At 33.9% G+C, this 22,445-nt stretch overlaps 1 protein-coding gene across 4 annotated transcripts in view; it reads left to right on the top strand.

Moving 5' to 3' along the window:
- LOC121418684 (rho GTPase-activating protein 18-like) overlaps positions 1-22,445 on the top strand; it is a 128,854-nt gene that overhangs the window by 48,016 nt on the left and 58,393 nt on the right. For 3 of the 4 annotated variants that reach the window (XM_041612690.1, XM_041612670.1, XM_041612679.1), the window contains exon 6: positions 17,975-18,131. In XM_041612690.1, coding sequence (XP_041468624.1) covers positions 17,975-18,131 — 157 coding nt within the window. Of the gene's footprint in view, positions 1-11,573; positions 12,560-17,974; positions 18,132-22,445 lie in introns of those variants that run through there. The other variant, XM_041612698.1, reaches the window with a different exon arrangement.

Here is a 22,445-nt window from a genome sequence, read left to right as displayed (position 1 = left end):
TTTATTTAATATTTGTCTAAGAAAGATCTGAAAATTTGACTGTTGGTATATTATTTAGAAAATGATCAAATCTGATGTGCATGAATGAAATAATCTTGTGGTATAACTTCAAATTTAGAAATATGTTTTTCATTATTTTATGTGGAGTGAAAGCCTTAAAATGCTCCTTTGTGCTGAGTGTTGAAACAAACAAATTTCTGATATGTAATAACAGTTTCTGCAACTTTGTAATAGACTGGGTCAATAGCATTGCTTTGTATCATAATTTCCTTGTTTTATCCCTTCTATCAAGTAATACAAATTAACGATTCTAAATGATTGATTTATCAACAACTAAACACAACGTTACTTTAAAATAATAAAGCGCTCCATAAGCTTAAAGTGCTGGATACATAGACAAGTAGAGTATAGGTTAAAAATTTGGATAGAGATAACCAAATGCATAATACTATAAACTTGGGACTGAATATGAAAGGAAACATGCATGGAGGATAATTTAGCAAATTACAGGGAATGATATAACAAATAACAATGAAAATTACTCTGATTAATGATTGGTTAAAAAGGTAGGTTTTCAATCTAGTCTTCATAATAGAAAGTGTCTGAGAGTCATTAACATAAACCAGGAGATTATTTTCAAAGCGTAGGAGCTTATATAAAAAAAAATATTTGAAAATGGATTGCAATTGTTTTTGTGACCATAAGATCCTGTAACATAAGGTTTTGCTTTGAATGCATAAATGTCTTGCTAATTTATCTCTAAAAAATATGGTATATACATGTACATGTTGCGAACATGGCAGAGCACGATAAACCCGAGTAATACACACTACAAGTATTCAGAAGTGCCAGTGTTCATATGGATGCATACGTTGAAAATCCCACTGGCCATCCATAAGCTTATTAGTGATGACAGTTAAAAAAAGAATCTACAAGCTAGAAATCAACCATAGTGAAGGTTTACAATGGCCTTGATGGGTTGCCATGGAAATGGAGGAATAGCAGTTGTCAGTGAATTGTGTAGAATGATAAAGGAAAGGGAAATAATTGTATCACGGCATCAGAATATATTAGAAGCTTTCAAGAGCAATTCACGTTGCATGTCTTTCCTCACTAATTACTTTGATAATATTTCATGAATATTTCCTTAAGCGATGAACTTGTACGACTACGAGCTGTCGATATCTGATTTAGACCAAGTGTATTTTGCCATTTCTTCATTAGCATTAGTGTCAGGATGCAAAATATCTTTTGGTGGCCATTTTTATTTTCCACATTTGGGTGAGTGAAGAATATTGGGGGCTATTTCTTTCATTTGAAGGGCTACTTTTTAGGGGTAAGAAGTGATTGTGCAGAAAAAGCAAATATTGTTCTTAGATCTGCCACAGTTAGAATATTGATTTACTAGATAATTTAATCTTGAATATTGAGCATGGATTTTAGGGGAATTTTAACGGCAATGCGAGGGGCAAAATCTCCTGTTGCACTCATGTACTTACTAGGCTGATAAATGTTGATTTTTATCAATTGTTCATATTGTATAAATATGTGTTTACTTATTAGCTGTTACAGAGTGGGTGGGTGTACAGACAAACACACACTTTCAAATAAACTTTACCACAGCCACCTGTTGGGCCTTTTTATCTTCTTTATCCTTTCATTCTCATGTGTTTTCAGTTGCTGGTAATCTTATCACTATAAGGATTATGGAGGGTGTTCTGACATTTTATACCATGTTAAACCAACTGTAATGAAATTAATGGTATGATAAATACTTTAATCATTTTAATTCAATTCAAATTCATTTCCACAATTAAAAACATTATATAAATCCTTGACATGAAGAGATATTTTACATGTGGATGGGTCAAAGAAAGCACAATTACTTGTATAAATTGGCCCCATTGTAATAACAATAAATCATATTGATACATGTAAAATGAACAATAACAATAAAATCATAATTACAAATAAGTCAAAGAAAGAGAGAGAGTGAGGGGGTGAAAACAAATTATTAAAATAAAAGGAAAGCCATGTTTAGAAATTAGAACCAGTGTTTTGGTTTTGTTTCAGAGACATGCACGTTTAGAGATTTAGACAAATAAACACAATTAGATAATGATTTCCAAAAGAGTGGTCCAAAATATAAAACAGATTGTCTAGTTGAAGCTGTACATGGCAAAGGAGGATGGTAACTGTCACAATTTCTAGTTTGATATGAGTGGCACAAATTAATCATATTTAAATAATCTTGAAGATACTTGGTAACATGAATAAACAGGTCTGTAATGATATGATATTCTGAATCAGTACTCAGTAGATATTATTTCATTGGAAAAGAGGTGTAACTTTCAGAGTGGTGATGGGAATGAGTTTTTAGAAGGATTGCTTGTTTTTGTAAAATAATTATTTTTTTTTATATTTCTTTAATTCTTGTAGTTCTGAATCCCCATGCAATCATTATTTTGCCTTTCCTCAAAAGAGAGAAGAAGAAAGTTTATTTAAGACAGGATATACTTATATAGAGCTTATTGTGAGTTGTGTGCTTACATTTATCATTTATATGCAAAGCTCTTGAATCAGCTGCTATGAGCATGACTTTTCTTGTTTATACAAATTATTCAAATTAATATATATGCTGGCTGATTTGAGAGATCCTTTTTAATGACAATTGAGGAAATAATTTTGTTTTTTTATAGATTATTTTTTATTATAAGGGCTATTTCATTTCAAGTACTCCTATATGTGTGCAACAAGCAGTTAATGCATTAAATGGAAATATCATCTTTCTGCCATTTTTAGAATACAGATTTTTCTAAATATTCTTGAATATTGTTTGTAGCAGATCCAGGGGTATCTCCAGTTTGGATGGAATTTTAGGGGTGATTTGAGCTCTGATAAGAGTGATGTCACCCATGGCCCTCACATATTTCTTACACTGCATAACCAGCTCAACCTCTAAAGGCGGCGGACTATATAATTCAGATACAGAATCTAAATTTGAGAGACCATCTCATATCCTCTTTTATCTATCGGTATACATCGGAATGAGCACGAATTGTGAGTCTGAAAAACCGTGAAAAATCATATATTGTATCGAAGTGATATAAGTATCCTTTTGATTGAAATTCGATAAGTCTTGCCCCTATACATTCTCCATTCCCTGGATAGTATGGCATCTTGTTCCATTAATGAGCTTTGTAATACAATGCTGTGCAAATACAACAACCTATCCATTCTAGGTGTCCATTCAACACTTGCTCAGAGAGAATAGATCGAATGGATTTCCAAGTGATGCAAGTGGTGCACTGGGATTGATCTCCTGACCCTCTGATTGAATGACAAGAGTCAAAACCACAACACCAGGGTGTTTCCATATGTATACAAGTAGATAAAATCACCAATAACGTTCAGGATAAAATGGCAATGTAACAACTATTGTGGAAATTCTTATCTGTGATTTGTGCAAAGTACTTTGCTCTCAGCCAATCAGATGCAAGGATTTTCAGTAGCTTATAACATAATTGCCAGTGAAATATGACTGACAAAATTCTTCATGAAATGCTCCCCTGGTGTCATTATGTCAGTGAGAAGTGTCAAGCTTTCAGGTGAACTTGATCAATGGGAGTCTTGTTTGATATTAAATAGCTCCCTCTTCTGTTAAAAGCTTATATAGTTTGCAGTGAAATGTGTAGAGAAGCTGAAACTTTGATTCATGGAGTGAAAGGGTTATGGCTATCAGAAAATGTACTCGCTGTACTTCAAATCATTTGATCACCAATTTTCAAATGTGTATTACTCAGTTTTAACACTATTTTTGTAATATTTTGAAAGATAGAAACAAGATACTCAGTTCTTGTTACAAACTTGCCTGTTCAACTATAGGAAAACTGTTGATTTCTTCAAAAATGGTATGAAATATCAGAAATAAATATTTTCCATATGGCAGAATGTCATTTGCATTTACCACATAATTGGGTATTGTGCAAAAAAAAGTAGCCCTAAAATTAAAGGGAATTTTCACCTTAACAATTAAATTAGTTTGTTGTGACATACTAGAATAAAAAGCATTGGTAAAGGTTTTTGGAAAATCCATCATAGATTAAGAAAATATTTAGTTTTTTATTTGTGACATCATATGGGCAGTTGCCCTATATGTTATGAAATATAAAATAAATTTCAATTTTCGATGAGTAAAAAATATCTCAAAAGCTAGCATGAAATGATTTGTCTGTTGATATACTGAAGGTATAATTTGAACAATTTTCATGTTTTGGAGAAATTTACTTTGATTTTTTTTTTACTACATGATATATGGGGAAGCTGCTCATACAATGTATGTGATGTCATAAATAATAAAAAAAAATCTAATAACATTTTAAAATCTTTGATGGATTTACCTCCAACCCTCACCAATGTTTTTTTTATTTTGCTTTTTTTAAATAGACTTAATTTCAGGGTGAAATTTCCCTGTTAGCAATTGTCCCAATATGAAAAAAAATTGCCCCAAAAATGAACAAAAAATGTATATATATTTCCTACCCTGGCATTCCATCACCTCCTGTAATATCAATGCGATTACAAATCTTAACATGTTGGAACATACGACATATTTCACCTGATGATGAATTTCTTCTCCGTTGCCCAATCCCCGAAAATATACAGATTGCCTAATTCAATGAAATTTTGAACCTGTTAGAAGCCAAACTGTACTTAATCTCCCCCTATTCTCTGTTTGATTGACAGTCCTGTTTGCATTGCTTCCATCATTTTAATAGGACTTCCTCGCACTGTCCGTTCATTCATAAGGGAGGCGGAAATGAGGTCCTGTCATTTCCTTGCCAATAAGGCTCAGTAATACCCCCTCTTCTCCCTCTCTGTTGGTGCTTTCAAACCTGCCCAATCCGAGTGAAAAAAGTCTTTTTGGGGCTACTCTTTAAGCTCACCGGCCAAAATTTGCTCACATATAAGCTCACATTTAATTGAACCTATGGGAATTTAAGGGACTCTTTCTTTTTTCAGGGCTTCTTTGGGGCATTTTGGCGTCCAATTAGCCCCGAGCCCCCATGCAAATTTTTTTCCCTTGGCCCAATCCCAAAATAACTTGTAAATCAGCAGTCAGGTCTCAAAATATGTGATAATCAATTTTGTGCATTCACAGCCTCCTTAACCTCGATCTTGTCCTGAATTTAGCATACTTGCCAACCCATCCCTATATATTTTTTATAAGGAGAGTCCCTACTTTGGTGAGGAAAACAAGCAATTTTTACTCACAATGACCCCACGTCCATATTTTTGTGAAAGTTGTCCATTAAAGGATTATAAATGTAGAAAGTTAGCAATGTCCCTGTTTATTTTTATTTTTTGTACATGTAATCCGGTATGGACTTACAGATAGCCAGCAACCAGACTCTTGCATTCTGCTACAGTGCATGTATTTTTGCTGCACTATCTATTAACTCATTGAGTGCTTCGTGCACGCTACGTATCCTACTATAACATGCCACACTCGTGCTCGCACGCCTACTATTGATTGCTTTGTGCTTGCATTGTTTCCTACCCTCGCCTGGTTCGTGCATGACTGCGCACATTCGGAATTACAATCATTGTTACGCCTTTTTTGCATTGTATTGCGCATCGCATGCAACTACTGAGAATCCCCATAAGCTTTCTTAAATTTTGAAAAGTATCCACTAACTTGCAGGTATTTTTTTTTATTTTTGGGGGGGTATTACATGTACAAATACACTGCTTTTAAATTGGTGAAATACCTGATACTATGTGATCTGTGTAGAATTCTGGACTAGAAAATACCAGGTATTTTTTTTGACCGGGTTGGTATGAAAACACCTTGTATGACTCTTTAACTTTGACAAAAGTCTGTTGGAAATTGCAACTTGCTTTCAATGGTTTTGCTAGGTCAGGCTTATGAGATGGTCAAATTTAATAATGAAAGTTAGAAATTTCTGTCTTTTGAATGTGAAATCAAACACTTGAATTGTACCACCAGGGGGGTGTTTCACAAAGATTTAAGTATGACTTAAGTTGCACTTAAATGCCGATGCGTACAAGATATGCAACATGCGATCTTATCTATACGCATTAGTGCGCGTCCTCTTGAGACGATCTGACCAATGCGGTCAAGCCTTTCATACTGTACGCAACCCGGTATTTAAGTGCGACTCTAAGTCATACTTAAATCTTTGTGAAACACCCCCCAGGAATGATGATTTTCAGCGATTGTGAGAAATGACGTAAATTACAGAAACAGCCGTTGGAAACAGAAAAGACGAAGTGGATATCAGTAAAAAAATACAGAAAATCATTCCAAAACCACAAGAAACGTTGAAAATGAAAAGAATACAACATGAATTGAAAATAAGATGTACTCTAAGCTGCAGTTTTAAAGAAAAAAAAAATTGAGGTAATATAATCTGAGCAGCTGCAAGTGCATTGTATATTCACCCCCAAAATGTGTAAAATTACCCTTGAATGTTGTAATAGAGCCTGCCTCCATAATTTTGCTACTGGGTCCAATACAAATTTCAACTTATTTTGAACAGCATGATGAGAAAACAATATATTTCAGATCAATTGTTTATTGCTCTGTCTGTCATCTTTGGATATGTCACTGAAGTGCACAAAACTTCAAAAAAATTCAAACATCAAAATGCATGGAATTTCATATAAAACATACAGGATGCTTGGACTTTATGTTTTGACTTAAGAATTACACTTGTATATTCAAAAGAGGAAATCAGTCAATGAAGTACACATTTATGTTTTGAACATGGACATGCATAGAAATTTCATGTGAAATGTAAATCTCTGGGACTTTACCTTTTGCCGAACATAATATGCACTTGTATATTTTAAATAGGAAATCTTTCCTGTCATTGGTATACCATTGTGATTCTGGTGTTCCACAAAATCCCCTATTCAAAGAAAGAAATGCTGATTAAAGTATGGAGGAAGTCCTGTGTTTTAGTACAAGAAACCCATATCATATACAAATGAAGTTTAGGCTTGACTAATCTGTATTTTAGATCTTTCAGAATCGAATTGTGACCAATTGTCTTAACGACAGTTTGAATTGTACCCAACTTGAATTATTATAATTGTACAGTGTACTTGTAGAATTTTGAATTATTTTACAAAAAGCAACAGCCATCCAACCAACAGAGAGCTAAAAAACAACAACAAAGCCAACATAAAGTAAATCTTGCCATGGATACAATTCATGAATTGACAAATTATATAATTCATTTTGGTGACAGAAAAGATGGAAAGGTAGATTGATAAAAATGATCCCTAAATAATCGAACAATTTTGAATTGATAGTAATTTGTTTTCTTGATTTATTTATAATTCTTACATTCTTAATGATATGTTGCACTTCATTAATGAATTCATTATTGATATTCATTACAGTGTATTATGATATTCAGTATGCATTCAGTCAGATGTATACAGAGTAAAGTAAACAACAGATTAAATAAATAATTTGTGTCTGGACTTGAAGCAAGACATAAATTAATGAAAAAAGTTGGCTTTTCAGATATGCTACTAGATATTAGTAATGCTTGATCTATAAAGACAAATTGAGAGAAATTTACCACCGAACAATTTTCTAATGTACTGTAGGATAGAGACCTTTCTTCATGAGGAACATCCCACATGTAATACATATAGGCCCTACACAGTGATAACACTGTTTAAGATTTTATACAACGCTGATAATAGATTCACATATATAACTTTAAGTGGCAGGAAGGAACAGATTGATAACATCCCATCTCAATTTTGATTTCCTACAAAATATGTTATGGAGATATCAGAGTCACAAGAAAAATAGATTAACAAAACTCGGATGAGTGCATATTATTTACAATTCAAAAATGAGGCCATGTCTATCAGTTAACTGTTAAGTAGTATGTTGTTTTTCCCCTTCACGACTTACTCGTGGGATCGAATGCTTCACTGCTGATGAGCTATATACTATATTTAAAATTTTAGATAATTAATTTACTCAATGGTTTTTACAGTGTTAATAATACATTGTACTTTGACAGTACATGTCCCCTTTTTTCAGTATTCATTTTTTTTTCAACACTGGCTTGTAATTAGGATGGGGAGAGGAGGGGGTCTGGATGGTACTTCCAATAATTTTTCTTTCACTACCTGGCAAAACTTTACAAATTTTTGTGGTTATTTTCAAGTAAGTCATTTTGGCTGCATTGTGTTCGTATTTTATCATAAGGCTCCCCGTTTGAAAAATGTGTAGTTAAATCAATAAATGTGGTATATCTTAACATTAAAATTGCTCAACCATACGCAGTAGATAATTTTATTAAGAATTTCCCAATCAGAACATCATATTTTGGCAACTACAGTGTATGTAATATCAGACAAGTACCCCCTCCCCCGTCTCCCCTCCCCCGAAATCTGTCAAAGTTAGAAAAGATTTCTTTTTAGACACATCATTTTATGATGACAATGACTTGCAAATAATGGACAGTTTCTTTTTTTTATCTAGTAACTCTAACTCCACCTTCCCCTTCCCAAACTACAGTTCATAATCCCTAAATTTATGGTATCCATAAATTGCAAAATCACACCTTACCTAATTCAGTTAGTTACCTGGAAGTTTTGTGTTGAGAACTTTCTTCGTTTTAATAAGGAAGTTCTACTTACACCTGTTAGAAGATAGATCAAAATATGCATTACTAATCAGATCTTCAGCAAAAAGGAGATTTGATCTTTCTTCATACATTATTTTGTTTTGTACATGTATAATACCATTGGCTATCACACCTTTATATGCAAAAATCTTTTCTTTGAATTCAGCAGGAAGTTCTGTTCAAAAATGTACATTCATTGACTTAAATATTATCACTACATAGAAGCATGTTTTCTTAAACTGTTGGACAAAATGTTTGTGCGTTTTCTGTGTTTGAGAATTGAGATCCCAGATCGCATTGAGATGCCAAAATGTGCCTTCGAAGAACCCCAAATTGCTCCAATCTATCTGGATGTGTTTTAGATTTGGAACAGTGATGAGAGTGAACTTGAAGATAAAGCAATTTCCCTGAAGTTATCAACCCAACAAGCAATTTCCTACTGTCTCAAGGATAATATTAGAGATTGGTGGATAAGAAGAGAGATAGATGGATGGAGAGATGGGATAGGAGAAGAATGGAAAGGGTGATACAAGAAGGAAGGGATTGTATGGGAATGAAGGGATTCTTTGCAAGAATCCATCGCAAAAAAATACAATTAAAAATCCAGTCAATGAAAGTTCTTGGACCTGTAACATGAAGCATAGTGATTGATTACAGTGCTGATTTATATGACTGATTGCATTGACTATCGTGTATGATCAATTGTAAAAGCCAGCCCTAAGATTGATTACTATAAAGCTTTATGTAATGTGCCTATATTTTACAGCAACTTACCAATCAAATTAATAAGTAACTTTTTGTGATTGATTGCATAAATTCACTATGTGCGATCAATCTCAACATCAGCGTAACGATGTTTTATGTGGGGAAAAAATGATAATCAGTTTTTATTGTTTTTTTTAATACTTTCATGATTATTTTATTCAAACCAATTTGTATTGTTCAACATTGTTTATAACTTTTGTATACAGTAGGATTGTCATTGCTATTTAAAATAGTACCAAAATTGTGAATAGTAACACACCCCAAATATATGCAGAGATATAAGTGTGTAACTCCAAAACTTTTTTTTAAATGCATATGATGAAAATTTGTATCTGTTTTGTCTAGTATTGTATGCTCCACAGGGAGTGGAAGATGTGCATGCATTGTGTGCAGGAATAACTGAATCCCATGACTATATGAATAACCAGATTGTTATCATTATGTACTTAGAAAAAAAATGTATTTAATTAAGTTGATTGTAAAGTGTTCCATTGGAATTGGATTAAACAGGCTATACATTTTTAGAACTCTAGCTGTCCCCTGAACCCTATGTCACCTGATGAGGTACCCCCCTCCTACCTCATCTCTGTTGGGGGTAAGTTCGACTCATCATCGACCAATCAACAGGCAGTATTCTCTATAGGGTTGCTTCCTTCCACAGTTACAAGCTGTCATTTACTCTAGTCTAGCTTATCAAAGATTTCAGCCCTCTTAGGTTCAACGATAGTCAGTTCCATTTTTAAACGATGCTTTATAAAGGACCATATTTCACCTGGATTTTTAATAGAATTTATTAGTATTTTTAGTAGTACACTCAAAATTAAGGGAAAACAAAAAAAATATCCTGACTTGGATTCAGGCAAATTTTGTGTGTTTTTAACTGACAAATGTGACTCTATAATTTATTGCAAGAACTAAAAAAAATAGGATTTTCTTGATTAATACTAAATAACTTCAACATGCAAGTCTTACTGAGAGATTTTCTTTTGTTTGAAGGAATTGTAAAATGGAAAGTTTTGTATTACTTTTGGGCCCATTGCATAACTTTGCTTTCATAGTAACTCTCTTTGTTGAACTGGATTTTTATTGGCTGTTGAGGAAACTGCCGTACTGAACAGCCAATCAAAATTCATTGTTCAGTTAAGAGATGTTATGATATTAGAAAAGTCATTATTATAGTAAGTTTTCTGCAACATGCTCCTGATTTATAGCAAACCAAATGGATTTCTCAATGATTTTTGAAAGTATTAGCCGAAGATTGTCCAAAAAGATGTTGATTAGTAAAAATAATGCTGGTTTCACAAATGAGTTTTGCATACAAGTATAGCAAAACTTTGCCACATTTACAAAAAAAACCCCTCTCTTGCCCACATATTGTCATTGGTTGCTCAGTTAATTCATGCGAAACTAACGAACAACACTATGAACATATCACTCCCTTCCCTGTGTTTTTTGAAGCAGAATAATGTATTGACCAATCTCAGTTTTCAAATATTTTGCTTTTGTATGAAATTGATGACTTTTTGTTTGAAAATTATAATTGGATAATTTAGTATATATTTTTTAAATTTATGCTGTATGGTTGATTGATTCATTCATTGTATTTATGATTCTTTTAGAGTTGGGGTGAATGCGGTAGTGTCAAGCTCATGGAGTCTTGATAAATCAATAGATAGCTCATTTTCACATTGCTTGAGAAGCAGCAGTTGTTGAGACACAAAGTCGAGGTAGAGAAGTGTAGTTTATCTGAAACGAAAAACCTGAGAATATTGTGCTGATCATGTATCACACGTAACACATTACTTTTCCAAGAGGATGTCCCATTTGAATTGAAGGTGTCGATTATCATATCTTGACACCTAAATAACATCCTTTTGTTGCAATAAAGACATTATATCGGTGTTATTAATTGTCCGCCAGATAATTACCTAATGATACAGCTGAAAACATGGTTGTTGAAGACTAAAAGAGGTCTGAGGGATTTAGGCTAATCCTGATGTCTCATCCATTGGAGCTTTTCAGATGAAGGGGGTTGAAGACTTGGCTACTGCTCCGTAATGCGACGGGTGTCTTTCATTGTCCCCCCCCTCCTCTCCCTTTCAGCTCTTGTCGCTTGCCTGAAAGGGTTGCCGAGTGATCCAACTCATCTGTCCGGCCACGGTGACTAAAAGTGCTTCGTCGTGCCGCTGCGAATCAAGGTTTAGCGCTGGAAATACCTCGTGAAGTTAGGTCTCTTGCAGCGCAACTTCCATGAGGCACGGTCTATTCTGTTGTTTGATCCTAATCGGGAAAATCATTTAAATACTTGTAAATCATTCATTAAAGCAGATAAGGCTCTTTCTATTGGACTGTCATTGCAGTCGCTACATAGGATTTACAAATCTACAGATGACCTTGTCTACAAAACAGTTACTTGCATTTAGTTTCAACCTGGACACCATTTAAACACGATACGTCATCTAGAGAATGCGGAAGTTATGTACTAGAGTCTTTCAAGATTTTCACTTTCGTCCACCTTCTTAAGAAAACATATTCTTGATACGTTTTGATATGGTGATATGATTGCTTTCATACTTTCAGTGATGCTCACATTTATCATTGAGTTGTAGTTAATATTCAACATCAACATCTTAGCAGGAAGGTCTGAAGTTCACAGGTGTGTCTTCATTGTGGTTGCTGCTCGGGTTTCATTAATTGCTGTTTTGATGACTTAAGAAATTGAAACTTAGCTGTTGGATTATGCATTTTCGTTTATAAACACTTGTGAACGTATAACAGGATTATAAGGAAGTTCATTGAGGAATAATCTGGCTCTTCACTCCTGACGGTGCTAGTCCTGAGGATCGTGCAGTACAGAGCAGCTGCTTCTATATCTTAAAGTTGGGTGTCTTTCAGCTTAATCTTTTTATGGCCAGTGAGCTTAGGAGATATATCAGACATACTTAACCGGCTTCATAGTGACATAGTGCGGATTGCGAGTGAAAAAGTAATATCAGTTTGGATTTTCGCGATATTTATTCTTAACAATGCCTTGCGTGCCGTGTCGTTGGTCGGTTCAATGTGTGGAGGATCAGGAAGGTGTTGTCATGGTGATTTGCAGTACGAGAAAGAGAGTAAGCTCCAGTTTTAATCGATTATAGTCCATAAAAGTCAAGTATTGTCAGATAAGAATTTGATTTTCGATGATCCATAATTTGTTGTTTTACTACAGAGGGTAATTATAACTTTTTGGACAACTGCACTATGAAGTGCCACATTAAATGATCAAGTTCCCTTTCCCCATTTTTTTAGTTCTTGATGGAACGCTAACCACCAACAAATCTCAATGGTTATATTTTTTTTAGGTTTTGTCCATGTCTAAACTAGTTTTCTATGAAGAATTATGAAAAAACTTCTGTTGGAAATGTTATATATGAGCTTATAGTTAAGTTCATTCTAGGTAGCAAAGTTAAAGTATCCAGGGCACAAATTCTCTTGCACTGAAATTCATCTTTAACTCTTATACTTTGTAGAAAATTTTCAGCTCTATTGGATCATGAAAGTATATGGGCCTAACACGCTACATTTCCATGTATTTAGTTGATATCCATCACTTTTTAATTATCCTTTTTGGTTTCCTTTTCTCAATAATGAATGTCCACAAGTTTCACTGTAGTGTTGTGACATTAAACAAGTGAAAGAATTAACCTTTGCATCTGGCAAAAGACATGCATTAGCTCTGTAGGAAGCTGGTCATTACAGTTTCCAGGAGAAATTGTCCATCCAATTTCTACTTGTAAATCTCAATTAACACATGATAATTCATTTATCCACCCTGGCTGAACTTTCATGTTGCTTTGATCTCATTCAGAATAGCATCCTGTATATTTGCGAGTTGTCAAGTAAGACGTATACATACACCCTGGTGCCCGTTTCATAAAGCTGTTCGTAAGTTAAGTGCAACTTTAAGAATGGCTGGTGATCCTTTCCTATGCGCTTTAAAACCATCGTCAATATTTTGGTGTATACCATTCACCATAAGAAAGGATCACCAGTCGTTCTTAAAGTTGCTCTTTACTTACAAACAGCTTTATGAAAAACTTACCAGGGGGGTGTTTCACAAAGATTTAAGTATGACTTAGAGTCGCACTTAAATGCCGAGTTGCGTACGGTATGAAAGGCTTGACCGCATTGGTCAGATCGTGCCATGAGGACGCGCACTACCGCGTATCTATCAATAAGATTGCGCGTTGCATATCATGTACGCGTCGGCATTTAAGTGCGACTTAAGTCATACTTAAATCTTTGTGAAACACCCCCCAGGACTTGTAACATTTAAACTTAGCAATTGATTATGGGGCTTATTTCTTATGATCGATCATACACGATTATTAATGTAACTAATGGTAGATACGAGTCTTAATATTATAGGGCCCGTTTTCACTTTGTGAAAGTCAATGAACTCTTTGTGAAACACCCCCAGAGATGGTACTATATACAGTGTATGTCATTTCTAACAAGAGATCGATTTGATTTATTATTTGATTTATGGAAAATATTGAGTGAATAGATATCATTAAAGCTATACATTCTAGGATTATTATACAAGAATTCTGAATGAGTTTTTAGTTTTGATAAAAATCAAATAGATTGGGTCTTAATGAACAACATTTTCAAGATTTTAGAAAGAATGTTGCCAGTCGGCATTTTAAAATAGTAATTTTATTGTTCCATTGCATTACTAATTTGTAGAAAGATAATGATTAGCCTCAACCTAACCACATTTATTCAAGAATATCAACACATACTGCACTTTAAATGATACAATATTTTTTAGTATATTTTCCTCTTCCTATTGAGAATCATAATTAAAATCTAATTGCTAGCATTCAGAATATCAAGAAAATGAAAAAGTTTCACCATGGTCGTAGAACTTTTTTTCTAGAATTGATTCCATTAACTACAATGTACAATCAAACGTAAAAATGAAGCATACGATTAATTGCTAACCTTAGTGTTAGTGTTTCGGGACCTAGAAGCTCTTAAGGGAGGTTTCATTAGTAAAAAAAACTGTTTTCCCTGTAATAAAATAAACTGTAATCATACACTCTAAAATGTTTAAAAGTTTATACTGGTTGTTTAAGCTTTTCACTCCAAATCAAGTTTTTTAAACTTTCAATTTTTTTCTAGAATTGATTCCATTAACTACAATGTACAATCAAACGTAAAAATGAAGCATACGATTAACTGCTAACCTTTGTGTTTCGGGACCTAGAAGCTCTTATGGGAGGTATCATTAGTAAATATAAACTGTTTTCCCTCTCTTTTCAGTAATCATACACTCTAAAATGTTTAAAAGTTTGTACTGGTTGTTTAAGGCAACTCTGTGGTAAAACAGCAAAGTTTTTAAACTTTAAACAATTGTTAATTTTTAAAATCATTCTTACGTGTATAACATTATGTTTAAACTTTTAACATCTTGTTTAAAACTTAAAACAACTTGTCAAAAAACTTAAAACAACTAGTTAAAAACTTTAAACAATAGAGGGAGGAGCTTAAGCAATATGCTTAACAGTGTTAACATATTAACACTTGTTTAAAGTTTGAAACAAGTTGTTAAAAGTTTAAACAATTAAAAAAAGATGTAACAAATGTTTAAAAATTGTTTTAAACAGCTTGTTTTTATAATGACAGGCTTAAACAACCAGTATACACAGAAAAATACTGCAGTATTTTTGCAGTGTATACAACAAGTGACATCTGTATCGTTACTGTAGTTTAACTCTAGAATCAGATTGAAAATGAATACATTGCCATCTGCACGATTTGCTACATTGATAGACAGATGCTAGACTTTCAATGCCATGAGGAAATTGATTAATTGCTTATAAGTAATTGTTCTGCTATGCATTGATTCTATATAAATAGATCATTGTGATATAATGTTTGTATTTCAATTGATAAAAAGATATGAGCACATACTGCACATTAGACTGATGTGATGCCCCTCTTGCCTAATACAATTTTTTTATACAATTTTTTATTTTTGATGATATTTTTACCTTTAAACAGAGAAGGGATAAATAGATCTATCATGGCTTTAAGATTCATTCCCTTACCAACATACCCACTGTGTACATGCTAGACTTTCAATCTAATTTTGTCTGAAGGAGAGCAGCAATAGACATTCTCTTTTGATCGTTGAACAGGCTTAACACCAGAGTAAACCAAACTAAACTACATTTCAAGAGATAAATCCTGACTTCAAATGTTTTCCAAATGTCCGTGAAAGGAAAACAAACACAGGAGATGTCTGTAATGTGCCGCCAGACAAGAAATATGCTTCATAAAGCACTGGTTTGCAAGTTTTGAGTAATCTTTCCCGTTCCTTGTCAATTTTCCTCCTGCACCATGCTCGCCTTCATGGTTCATTTAGTAAGAAGTATATAGATAACAGATGGTCTTGTAACAATACATGTAAAGCATTACAGTATCTTTCTTTTGATATCTTGATGATTTTGGTATTTATTAATTTGTGTGATTTTATTTTCATTACTTTTGTTAGACATTTACACCTGATGACTGGAAACTATTATTACAGTAATAATAATGATAATAATAATAGTAATAATAATAATGATAATAATAATAATGATCATAATCATAACAATGATAAAATACATGTAGGTATTTTTACTCAAGGAATCCACTTCAATTCTTAAAACTGTTCTATTATTCATGTCATTATTCATTAAACAAGAATAAAGAATGAGTGAATGTAGATGTATTTACAAAAGGAATCATAGAAAATCATTTGAAATGACAATATGTGCAAATTACTTTTATGTAAATCAGGAATAAACATTATTTTTTCAGCAAAAAACTCTTTCTTATCACTGGCAATAGAAGTTTCTGAAGTCAGGTTAACAATTACATAACTGAAAATTAAAACTTTGATTAAGCACTATTTTCAATAATAATAGCCATTGATCAAAAGGTATATTTACAATTCAAAAATACTGGAAGGTACATGTATGGATGTTTGATAAAATTTGTGACATGAAATTTCATTCGATATTTAAAAGAAAATTTTGTTGATTTTACCACACTTGCTTGACAAAATGTCCCACACCATATCTGCATCATTTTATTTACAATGTAAAAATCAGTTTAAACTTTTATATGTTGTTCAAGACCTTTCCTCTAAACAACTATTGTTTAAAGTTTAAAACAAATTTTATACAATATTTAAAACAAGTTTTAACAACCGTTTAAAAGTTGAAACAGCTTGTTAAAGGTCAAGTCCACCTCAGAAAAATGTTGATTTGAATCAATAGAGAAAATCGGACAAGCACAATGCTGAAAATTTCATCAAAATCGGATGTAAAATAAGAAAGTTATGACATTTCAAAGTTTCTCTTATTTTCAACAAATAGTTAATATGAGCGACCCAGTAACTTCCAAATGAGAGAGTCGATGACGTCACTCACTCACTATTTATTTTGTTTTTTATTGTTTGAATTATACAATATTTCAATTTTTATGAATTTGACGATTAGGACCTCCTTGCCTGAATCACAAAATGTTAAAATAATGGAATTCCACGTGTTCAGGGAGGAATGAAACTTCATTTCACATGACAATGATGAGAAAATAACAATATTTCATATTTCATATAATAAAATACAAAAGAAATAGTGAGTGAGTGATGTCATCAACTCTCTCATTTAGCTGTAACTGGCTCGTTCATATAACTATTCTGTTGAAAATGAGCGAAACTTTAAAATGCCATAACTTTCTTATTTTACATCCGATTTTGATGAAATTTTCAGTGTTATGCTTGTTGAATTTTTCTCTTTTTATTCAAATCAAGTTTTTTTTTGGGTGGACTTGTCCTTTAAGAGTGACAGGCTTAAGCGTGCAATTTTATTTTATTGTTTACTAAAATGTATAAGGTTCATGGTATGGTTGACAAATTGTGACAGTCTACTGACCTGATGGATGTATAAAATTGACCTAATCCTATGGACAATTGTTTGTAGTTATCACCCATGATATAATCCCTGCTTGTCAGTGAAACAGAGTTTGCTGCCAAAATTTATGTCAAAGAATTTTGTGAGTTTTCTCAGGGATTTTAGAATTTATTGATTGTGAAATTTCACTATGGATGCACTGTCTCACCCTACGGTGGCATTTTGTATTCCTGATTACAAAATGGAAACTTTAAGGAATATTCCTGGTCTGATGGGATATTGTATTTTTTTTTGGGGGGGGCACTGTCCAATCTATGGAGACAGGAATTTTAGTTTTGGTTGATTGGTTAGTTAGACATTCCTTTAGATTTGAAGTAGACCTATGAACAATATCTTCATCTAACTTCAGCATAAAGGTGTAGTGAAATACAACCTAATCCCTTCTTTTATAAGTTAAAAACAAAGATTAAAAGATAGCATACTATAATTACAAATGATTACTCTAAACATGCTTATTATCTATGAACTTTTTACCATTCTCTTCTTCTCTTTCTCTGTTTCATTTGCATTGTACAGAGATCGTCAGTCAGTTCTGTAGATGGCTACCCGACGGGTCGTAAGGGCAGCAAACGGCGGAAGAGTCGAACCTTGCCAGACCCACGCCATGCGGAGCGGGACTCTATCGTCAAGAACCACAAGGAGATGTCTTCAGGCGTTGCCGATCTTGACACAGGTTTGTATTCATTTTCTGCAGAAGGGGGTGCCTAAAGGGAGTGTTACTCATACGTCGAAAGTGGGCTGAGGTTGGCTCCGGACTGACACTGGCTCAAACTGAGTCTACCTCTGGATGTGATTTGAAGATGGCATGAGTCTGGCCTCAGTTCCACAATTCGTGTTGTGTAACACCTCCATGTTGACTCAGGCCGTCTAAATGCAGAAGTGATGTGATAGCGAACAATAGTTAATTTATTTATTGTGTATTATGCTTTATTTATTATACTGCGGGGTAGGCCTGAAAGCTACGCACCGTACAACAATGCATGATGTTTAAATGAAAATCTGGTGACTTGTGTCACATGCAAAGTCAACGTGGAGCCGTGCTTATGTGAAACGGTATAATGATCTTGGGGCAGATTCAAATTGCAGGCTTGAAGCCGGGGTTGGGGTCGGCTTCAAACCTGACGCATATGTAACAGGGTCCATAGAGACTCTGTTCCAAGGTCACTTCATTTGTGTGTTGAGATATGTCTGTAGCAGGAAGCAATGGACTTCTAGAGATACCTGTCACAATGGGCTGTTCATAGTTATATCACATCTTTAGACCAGAATGTGAATTAAACCAGAGTAGGTCCTCAGTGACTGTTTGTTAGTCAGGACTTTGATAGACATCTTGGAGAAGTTGATATTCTGTAGCTGAAGACCTTGTTAGATGGTGTATTTTTTTTTTACTTAAATAATCTCTGTAACAATAGTCAATTAGTTTGGATAAAACTTCTTGAATTTGCCTTCTGTGAGATAAGTCTTTTTTTGCGGCAACGATGCAACATGTACATTATAGAAATAGGATAACTATATTTGACATGTGTCCTCTGGCTTCTATTAGAAGCATTACTCACATTTACACAAACAGAAGCCCTGGGCATATCTGGCATATCACCAGTAGCAAAACGAATTATCGGGGGATACAAAAAAGGTACTAAATGGCTTCCATGGACAATTTTCATTCAGACAGACTTTCACATGCCATGCAAAAACGAAGGAAAAGCCCAGATTTCCGTGTTTAGTAGCTAATGACTCAGGAGCCTTAATTGCGATGAAGGTTTTTCTTGATATATAAGTTATTTTAAGATACACAATAAAGATTTGAAAACTTGCAGGTGTCTCGTAGTTAGGATTGGGGGAGCAATAACAGGGACTCATACAGTTAACCTCGGCTCGGATTCTACTTAATCAATACATCAGATTTGTATCTTTTATTTGGCTACAAAATTAGTTTATTAGATATTTATCTATATTGTGAACATAAATTTTATTGAATAAACTAAATGAAGTAGAGGTTAGATTGCCATTCTTTTCTCTCAATAGTTTTTTAAATGAATGACATGAATAGTGAATAGATGAATGAAATTGTATACATGTACATAGAGATTTAATTACAAAAGAAGGAAAGTATGATAGATGAAACAAATAAATGGATAATAAACAGAAGAAAAAAGATTGAAGTAGGTATTTATTACTTTTTATACAAAGCTAAACTTGCTGGAACTTTCCTGCTATTAAATATACTACCATCTACCTTAAACACTTGATAATACCAATATCATTCAGTTCTTACTTGTATAGCGCATATAACGTGCCATTTAATAGTTCTACATATTTCCAATAGGACCTCATGACATTTATTACATTACATTATTACCCTGGCTTTATCCTGGCAAGTCTTTTACAGTGCAGAAGCATTTCAAGGAATCAACTCCTGCCAGGTACCCATTTACCTCACATGGGCTTTGTGCAGCTCAATTCTGATAGGGAATTACCATGGCTGGGAATTGAACCCACGACCCTCTGTTTCAAAATCAAGAGACTAATCCACTGGGTCAAAACACTGCCTTTGTGAGGAAAAGGGAAAGGAGATGGGTATGGTATGGCGAGAGGACAATGTTGGTTGAATAGAATATTTCTAATAAGTATAAGAGGAACGGTGAGCCAAATTACAAAAGGGGTGCGTCAAATTCACACAATCACAAGTCCAATTAAGAAGAAAAAATTGAAGAGGACGCAGCATCCCTTGTGTGAATGTTGGAGAAACCTCAAGTTCTGTGACACTGATTGTGTGTGTCAAAACGCTGAGGTTCTGGCCCCTCGATGAACTTTACACGCCCACTCTTGAGATGCTATGACACATGTATCTCATACTCCCAGACGAATTCAACAAGAATGTCCTCATGCATGTGTTCACATGCATGCCCCTTATGGGCAGGAACACTACATTTGCGGGTCATTGTTCCTATATATGTGACTAGCCACCGCAAAGCCAACAATCCATGTAAGTCGCCAGGGAAGGTTTCTGTATATAGGCCAAATAGTTATTTGGTCTTCAAAAAGTGAAGAAAAAAATAGATTATATGAAATCATAACTTCTCTTCTTTTTACTGTAAAAGCTTTGATATATAATGTTGAGACAAAGATGAAGTTTCGCTGACACTTTCTTTCTGGACTACTTGATAGTTTCTTTTAGATTAAAACAGTGTGCACCTCTCGTACTTGAGTGAACCCCAAACTTCCAACCCTATTTTTCTTTAAAGCCCTCCCTGAATTTATTCTGCATTCAATGAAGTACTTGTGTGGGATATTATTGATTAATTTTGACAAGTTATATATCATTGGAAATAAAAATTCCAAGCTTTATTTTGGGCAACCCATTGTTAGTTTTTGGACTGGCAAATGACATGTAGAGTTTAGACTGCGGTGTTTCAAATGCTATTTTTGTTAACATGATGAATATTGAGCAACCTTTCTGGTAACAAAAGTAAAAAAAAGAGTCTTATTTTCCATCTTGAGACATTGCAAATAATTGTAGTCTGTGAGTTAAGACGAATTCATGAATTAAATATCTAATTTGATTTTGTATTTGTAATTTAAGAATATCACTCCTTGAGTTTTAGCATTCATTTCTCTGACTGGGAAGCATGTTTTACCATTGTACCATTTACCTTTGAAATACCTTTATTGTGCCATAGCAGTACCCTTGATAAGCATTGCTCTACCTGTTGATGTATGTATGGTACCCCCTGTGATACCTTTGTACCTCTTGATATTCAATTCTTGTTATGAAGAAGTGCCATGTTGTTCTCCTTGCAGTGCTATTCATTTTACAGGCTTGTTATTCAGAGTTGGAATTGGAACTGACTTAGCTCCCCATGAACCCATTCTAAAGTTCTCCCTGAAAACATGATTTACGGAAAATGGGAACATAGGATATGACAAACATTGGCAGGATTCTCTGGGGAGTATCGGAGAGAAAATCCGGTCCATGAGCTCAGAGCTGGCAAAAACTGTGACTCATTGGAAAGTTTGGATGTTTTGTTTTGATTATGTTCCTTTCAACATTCTGCCAGTGGTTGTTTGTATCGACATTATTGGGTTCTGAGTAATCGTGTCAACATCCCTCACCACTCCTCGTTGAACGCTTTCCCCCAAGAGGGGGCTAAAAGTTTTTCAAACATTTCACATTTGGGGGGTTTGCCTCACAGTATTGATGATTGCAAGAGTGATAAACTTTCCTCCAGGACCCTCTTACACAAAGCCAAGTGTTCAATCATGGGACTGATTCCAACGATGGATTGCATTGGTTATTGTGTGTGATCAATCGCATTAATCAACCCCACAATCAATCGCTACGTTTCATGTTACTTGCTCCCTTGAGTTGACATTGGCCGATGTGGGTAGCGGCACTTTTCTCCTATAGTCAACCCGAATTTTCAGAGAAGAGATTTTTGATGTACATGTACATTTCAAATCAGGTACCCCACTTTTATGATGATTTGCTCTGGCAGATTATGAACTTGTGTGGTCTCTTCAGTATTTTCTGTGATTATCAATAAAAATGTACTCTGACTCATGCATCTCTGTTACTTTTTGTTAGAATTATTACTCATATATTTATAAATTCACACGATAAAAATAGTAGTTATTTAATTTGTAGGTTGTTTGATTCTTTGATGATCCTCATTAATCTTTTTTCTTAAGAGAAGAATTTTAAATGATAGTTCTCTCTACATGTTCATGTGTTTGAAGAGTTATAAGCCGGTTAAAAGAATGGGATTTACTTATTTGAAATAAAGCAAATTTTTTGAGATAATTGGAAAATTTGGTCCTGCTGAAGTTTACTTTCTATTCAGAATCATTTTCATGTCAAAAACATTTTCTCATTATGAAAAGTTGTCACTTTTTGTTTCACGAGGTAGTACTGCATGCAGTGTGAAATGACCCATTATGAGAAATTTGAACGCATTTTACTTCAGTTTAAACCGTATACATGTATATT

Source organism: Lytechinus variegatus, chromosome 1 (genome assembly GCF_018143015.1).
Source record: "Lytechinus variegatus isolate NC3 chromosome 1, Lvar_3.0, whole genome shotgun sequence".
Taxonomy (NCBI): Eukaryota; Metazoa; Echinodermata; class Echinoidea; order Temnopleuroida; family Toxopneustidae; genus Lytechinus; species Lytechinus variegatus.
Note: the sequence above shows the minus strand (reverse complement) of the source record. Positions and strands in the feature narration are given on the sequence as shown.